A 7,243-nucleotide genomic window follows, 5' to 3' on the forward strand; every position below is an offset into this window, starting at 1 on the left:
TGGGGGGGTAGCAGGGTGAGTCATCTTGGGGGGGTTGCAGGGTGAGGTATGGTTGGGGGGGGTTGCAGGGTGAGGTATGGTGGGGGGGTAGCAGGGTGAGGTATGGTGGGGGGTAGCAGGTTGAGAGGTATGGTGATGGGGTAGCAGGGTGAGGTATGGTGGGGGGGTAGCGGGTGAGGTATGGTGGGGGTAGCAGGGTGAGGTATGGTGGGTAGGTAGTAGGGTTTTTTATGGTACGGGGTAGCAGGGTGATCGATGGTGGGGGGGTAGCAGGGTGATTTATGGTGGGGGGGAGGTAGTAGGGTGAGGTATGGTGGGGGGTAGCAGGGTGATTTATGGTGGGGAGGTAGTAGGGTTTTTTATGGTACGGGGTAGCAGGGTGAGCTATGGTGGGGGGGTAGCAGGGTGATCTATGGTGGGGGGGTAGCAGGGTGATTTGTGGTGGGGGGGATGTAGTAGGTTGAGATATGGTGGGGGGTAGCAGGGTGAGGTATGGTGGGGGGGTAGCAGGGTGATCTATGGTGAGGGGGATGTAGTAGGTTGAGATATGGTGGGGGGTAGCAGGGTGAGGTATGGTGGGGGGTAGCAGGGTGATCTATGGTGCGGGGTAGCAGGGTGATCTATGGTGGGGGGGTAGCAGGGTGATTTATGGTGGGGGGGGTAGTAGGGTGAGGTATGGTGGGGGGTAGCAGGGTGAGGTATCTTGAGGGGGTAGCAGGGTGAGTTATCTTGGGGGGTAGCAGGGTGAGGTATAGTGGGGGGGTAGCAGGGTGAGGTATGTGGGGATACCAGGGTGAGTTATCTTGGGGGGTAGCAGGGTGAGGTATGGTGGGGGGGGGTAGCAGGGTGAGTTATCTTGGGGGGTAGCAGGGTGAGGTATGGTGGAGGGGTAGCAGGGTGAGGTATGGGGGGATCGCAGGGTGAGTTATCTTCGGGAGTAGCAGGGTGAGGTATGGTGGGGGTAGCAGGGTGAGGTATGGTGGGGGTAGCATGGTGAGGTATGGTGGGGGGTAGCAGGGTGAGCTATGGTGAGGGGAAGCAGGGTGAGGTATGGGGGGATAGCAGGGTGAGGTATGGTGAGGGGTAGCAGGGTGAGGTATGGGGGGTAGCAGGGTGAGGTATGGGGGGGTAGCAGGGTGAGTTATCTTGGGAGGTAGCAGGGTGAGGTATGGTGGGGGTAGCAGGGTGAGGTATGGGGGGGTAGCAGGGTGAGGTATGGTGAGGGTAGCAGGGTGAGGTATGGTGAGGGATAGCAGGGTGAGGTATGGGGGGTAGCAGGGTGAGGTATGTGGGGTAGCAGGGTGAGTTATCTTGGGGGGTAGTAGGGTGAGTCATCTTCGGGGGTAGCAGGGTGAGGTATGATGGGGGGGTAGCAGGGTGAGTTATCTTGGGGGGTAGCAGGGTGAGTTATCTTGGGGGGTAGCAGGGTGAGGTATGGTGGGGGGTAGCAGGGTGAGGTATGGGGGGATAGCAGGGTGAGTTATCTTGGGGGGTAGCAGGGTGAGGTATCTTGGGGGGTAGCAGGGTGAGGTATGGTGGGTGCGTATCAGGGTGAGGTATGGGGGGGTAGCAGGGTGAGTTATCTTGGGGGGTAGCAGGTTGAGGTATGGTGGGGGGATAGCAGGTTGAGGTAGGGGGGATAGCAGGGTGAGTTATCTTGGGGGGTAGCAGGGTGAGTTATGGTGGGGGGGTAGCAGGGTGAGGTATGGGGGGATAGCAGGGTGAGTTATCTTGGGGGGTAGCAGGGTGAGGTATGGTAGGGGGGTAGCAGGTTGAGGTATGGGGGGATAGCAGGGTGAGTTATCTTGGGAGGTAGCAGGGTGAGTTATGGTGGGGGGGGGTAGCAGGGTTAGGTATGGTTGATAGCAGGGTGAGTTATCTTGGGGGGTAGCAGGGTGAGGTATGGTGGGGGGGTAGCAGGGTGAGGTATGGGGGGATAGCAGGGTGAGTTATCTTGGGGGGTAGCAGGGTGAGGTATTTTGGGGGGTAGCATAACTCACCCTGTTTCTGTGCACAAAGTGAAGTTTATACAGAAATGCTTTGTCGAGATCGGTGTGGAAGAACTTGACTGGCTCTGACCTCAACTCAACAAGCAAGGCCTCATCGCCCGACCTCACTAATACTCTTCTGGCTGAATAATAAACAGCAATGTTCTAACAACTAGTGGAAAGCCTTCCCAGAAGAGTGGAGGTTGTTATCATAGCAAAGGGTGGTCCTTCGCCATTTTAATGAGCATGATTCTGGAATCAGATGTTGGACAAGCAGGTGTCCACATACTTTTGGCCATATGGTGAATCTGACTCTATGAATGTGTTTGTGGATCAAATCAAATCAAATGTATTTATATAGCCCTTCGTACATCAGCTGATATCTCAAAGTGCTGTACAGAAACCCAGCCTAAAACCCCAAACAGCAAGCAATGCAGGTGTAGAAGCACGGTGGCTAGGAAAAACTCCATAGAAAGGCCAAAACCTAGGAAGAAACCTAGAGAGGAACCAGGCTATGTGGGGTGGCCAGTCCTCTTCTGGCTGTGCCGGGTGGAGATTATAACAGAACATGGCCAAGATGTTCAAATGTTCATAAATGACCAGCATGGTCGAATAATAATAAGGCAGAACAGTTGAAACTGGAGCAGCAGCACGGTCAGGTGGACTGGGGACAGCAAGGATTCATCATGTCAGGTAGTCCTGGGGCATGGTCCTAGGGCTCAGGTCAGGATAATCTGACTCTATGAATGTGTTTGTGGATAATCTAACTGTGTGTGTGTGTGTGCGTGTGTGTGGGTGTGTTTGCAGGATGGGCCTGGAGGCTCTGGTAGAGTCGTATGGGTTGTGGCGTCCTTCTCTCAGAAGCCTGATGTTTGAAGACATCCCTGGAATGAAACAAGGTGATGAATTTTATGTTAGAAGTACAAGTTTGTTACATTATTGTTACAACATCTTTCTGAGTTAATGATACTGGTGTCTCTAACCCCTGTCTGTCTATAATGATACTGGTGTCTCTAACCCCCTGTCTGTCTATAATGATACTGGTGCCTCTAACCCCCTGTCTGTCTATAATGATACTGGTGTCTCTAACCCCTGTCTGTCTATAATGATACTGGTGTCTCTAACCCCCTGTCTGTCTATAATGATACGGGTGTCTCTAACCCCCTGTCTGTCTATAATGATACTGGTGTCTCTAACACCTGTCTGTCTATAATGATACTGGTGTCTCTAACCCCTGTCTGTCTATAATGATACTGGTGTCTCTAACCCCCTGTCTGTCTATAATGATACTGGTGGCACTAACCCCCTGTCTGTCTATAATGATACTGGTGTCTCTAACCCCTGTCTGTCTATAATGATACTGGTGTCTCTAACCTCTGTCTATAATGATACTGGTGTCTCTAAACCCCTGTCTGTCTATAATGATACGTGTGTCTCTAACCCCCTGTCTGTCTATAATTATACTGGTGTCTCTAACCCCCTGTCTGTATATAATGATACTGGTGTCTCTAACCCCTGTCTGTCTATAATGATAGTGGTGTCTCTAACCCCTGTCTGTCTATAATGATACTGGTGTCTCTAACCCCCTGTCTATCTATAATGATACTGGTGTCTCTAACACCTGTCTGTCTATAATGATACTGGTGTCTCTAACCCCTGTCTGTCTATAATGATACTGGTGTCTCTAACCCCCTGTCTGACTATAATGATACTGGGGTCTCTAACCCCCTGTCTATCTATAATGATACTGGTGTCTCTAACCCCTGTCTGTCTATAATGATACTGGTGTCTCTAACCCCTGTCTGTCTATAATGATACTGGTGTCTCTAACCCCCTGTCTGTCTATAATGATACTGGTGTCTCTAACCACTGTCTGTCTATAATGATACTGGTGTCTCTAACTCTCTGTCTGTCTGTAATGATACTGGTGGCACTAACCCCCTGTCTGTCTATAATGATACTGGTGTCTCTAACCCCTGTCTATAATGATACTGGTGTCTCTAACCCCTGTCTATAATGATACTGGTGTCTCTAACCCCCTGTCTGTCTATAATGATACTGGTGGCACTAACCCCCTGTCTGTCTATAATGATACTGGTGTCTCTAACCCCTGTCTGTCTATAATGATACTGGTGTCTCTAACCACTGTCTGTCTATAATGATACTGGTGTCTCTAACCACTGTCTGTCTATAATGATACTGGTGTCTCTAACCCCCTGTCTGTCTATAATGATACTGGTGTCTCTAACCACTGTCTGTCTCCCTGCAGGAGTCCCAGGGTCGCATGGAGTCCCATCTCAACTGCTCTCCTCTTCTCCTTGCTCCTCCCCATTCAAGGTGTGCCCTCATTCTCCCCTGGACTACACCTGCAGCCGACCAACACACACACACACACACCCCCTCCATCACTACGGCAACCCCGCTTCCTCCTTCCCCCTTCCTGTGGTGCGAAGACCGTCAGCTTATGACCGTGAAGTATTCTGCTCCATGTCTCCGCCCCCCTCTCAGATTGGCTACCTGCATCCTCCACCCCGCCAGGGCTACTGTAGTATCTGCCTCCATTCCCCCCACTACGGTCTCTACGGTTACTCCAACCCCCCCACTAACATCGCAGCCAACCCAGACAAGATGGCGGTTTCTTGTGCTGCTGTGGCCAATCAGAACCCTTTCCTTGGCTCCTCCCCCAGTGGAACCCTGACGGACAGTCTGTGCACGCTCAATGGAGACCAGCAGGCCAACTTCCTTTTTGACTCTCGGACGCTGGGATTGTCTGTGAGCCCGTCAGGGGGAGGGGCTTCACAGGTCACCGCCCACATGACCTGAGACACGCTTCTAAACCCTGACCCCCAAGGTTGCTATGGCAACAGGCTGGTGCTCCGTGGAGAGGGTGTGGTGTGTAATCACCAGCCAATGAGGATTGATTAGACATCTCACAGTCCAATGGGGAGAGAGAGAGAGCTGGTTTGTGTTAAAGAGAGAGAAATAGAGAACTCCACTGACTAATGGGACAATTTTATTAGGTACCTGTTGTTGTTATTGTTGTTGTTTTTTCTAAGCATCTCATTAAAGGAATAAATGGATTGGGACACTACAAGATACTGAAACATCTGGTGTGAACAATTCTGGAGACAGGAGTCTGTTATGCACAGAGACAGAGAGACAGAGAGACATACTCCAGTTATACACAGAGACAGAGAGACAGACTCCAGTTATAAACAGAGACAGAGAGACAGAGAGACAGACTCCAGTTATACACAGAGACAGAGAGACAGACTCCAGTTATAAACAGAGACAGAGACAGAGAGACAGAGAGACAGACTCCAGTTATGCACAGAGACAGAGAGACAGAGAGACAGACTCCAGTTATACACAGAGACAGAGAGACAGAGAGACAGACTCCAGTTATAAACAGAGACAGAGAGACAGAGAGACGGACTCGAGTTATAAACAGAGACAGAGACAGACTCCAGTTATAAACAGAGACAGAGAGACAGAGAGACAGACTCCAGTTATAAACAGAGATAGAGAGACAGAGAGACAGACTCCAGTTATATACAGAGACAGAGAGACAGAGAGACAGACTCCAGCTATAAACAGAGACAGAGAGACAGAGAGACAGACTCCAGTTATATACAGAGACAGAGAGACAAACTCCAGTCATAAACAGAGACAGAGAGACAGAGAGACAGACACCAGTTATAAACAGAGACAGAGAGACGGAGAGACAGACTCCAGTTATAAACAGAGACAGAGAGACAGACTCCAGTTGTACACAGAGACAGAGTAGACAGAGAGACAGACTCCAGTTATGCACAGAGACAGAGAGACAGAGAGACAGACTCCAGTTATAAACAGATACAGAGAGACAGACTCCAGTTATAAACAGAGACAGAGAGACAGAGAGACAGACTCCAGTTATAAACAGAGACAGAGAGACAGAGAGGCAGATTCCAGTTATATACAGAGACAGAGAGACAGACTCCAGTTATGTACAGAGACAGAGAGACAGACTCCAGTTATAAACAGAGACAGAGAGACAGAGAGACAGACTCCAGTTATATACAGAGACAGAGAGACGGACTCCAGTCATAAACAGAGACAGAGAGACAGAGAGACAGACACCAGTTATAAACAGAGACAGAGAGACGGAGAGACAGACACCAGTTATAAACAGAGACAGAGAGACAGAGAGACAGACTCCAGTTATAAACAGAGACAGAGAGACAGACTCCAGTTATAAACAGAGACAGAGAGACAGAGAGACAGACTCCAGTTATATACAGAGACAGAGAGACAGACTCCAGTTATAAACAGAGACAGAGAGACAGAGAGGCAGACTCCAGTTATATACAGAGACAGAGAGACAGACTCCAGGTATAAACAGAGACAGAGAGACAGAGAGACAGAAACCAGTTATATACAGAGACAGAGAGACAGACTCCAGTTATATACAGAGACAGAGAGACAGACACCAGTTATAAACAGAGACAGAGAGACGGAGAGACAGACACCAGTTATAAACAGAGACAGAGAGACAGAGAGACAGACTCCAGTTATAAACAGAGACAGAGAGACAGAGAGGCAGACTCCAGTTATAAACAGAGACAGAGAGACAGAGAGACAGACTCCAGTTATATACAGAGACAGAGATACAGACTCCAGTTATATACAGAGACAGAGAGACAGACACCAGTTATAAACAGAGACAGAGAGACGGAGAGACAGACACCAGTTATAAACAGAGACAGAGAGACGGAGAGACAGACTCCAGTTATAAACAGAGACAGAGAGACAGAAACCAGTTATATACAGAGACAGAGAGACAGACTCCAGTTATAAACAGAGACAGAGAGACAGAGAGACAGACTCCAGTTATATACAGAGACAGAGAGACAGACTCCAGTTATAAACAGAGACAGAGAGACAGAGAGACAGAAACCAGTTATATACAGAGACAGAGAGACAGACTCCAGTTATATACAGAGACAGAGAGACAGACTCCAGTTATAAACAGAGACAGAGAGACAGAGAGACAGACTCCAGTTATAAACAGAGACAGAGAGACAGAGAGGCAGACTCCAGTTATATACAGAGACAGAGAGACAGACTCCAGGTATAAACAGAGACAGAGAGACAGAGCGACAGAAACCAGTTATATACAGAGACAGAGAGACAGACTCCAGTTCTATACAGAGACAGAGGGACAGACTCCAGTTATAAACAGAGACAGAGAGACAGAGAGACAGACTCCAGTT

At 49.3% G+C, this 7,243-nt stretch overlaps 1 protein-coding gene across 1 annotated transcript in view; it reads left to right on the plus strand.

The window, feature by feature from the left end:
* Positions 1 to 5,076, plus strand: part of LOC110503213 (T-box transcription factor TBX18) — a 56,197-nt gene extending 51,121 nt beyond the window's left edge. The window contains exons 7-8 of the mRNA XM_036973648.1: positions 2,796 to 2,887; positions 4,258 to 5,076. Of these exons, the coding sequence (XP_036829543.1) occupies positions 2,796 to 2,887; positions 4,258 to 4,811 (646 nt within the window). The 3' untranslated portion in view covers positions 4,812 to 5,076. The remainder of the gene's footprint in view (positions 1 to 2,795; positions 2,888 to 4,257) is intronic.
* Positions 5,077 to 7,243: the final 2,167 nt, after the last annotated feature.

The sequence above is a fragment of the Oncorhynchus mykiss genome, unplaced genomic scaffold (assembly GCF_013265735.2).
Source record: "Oncorhynchus mykiss isolate Arlee unplaced genomic scaffold, USDA_OmykA_1.1 un_scaffold_282, whole genome shotgun sequence".
NCBI lineage: Eukaryota > Metazoa > Chordata > Actinopteri > Salmoniformes > Salmonidae > Oncorhynchus > Oncorhynchus mykiss.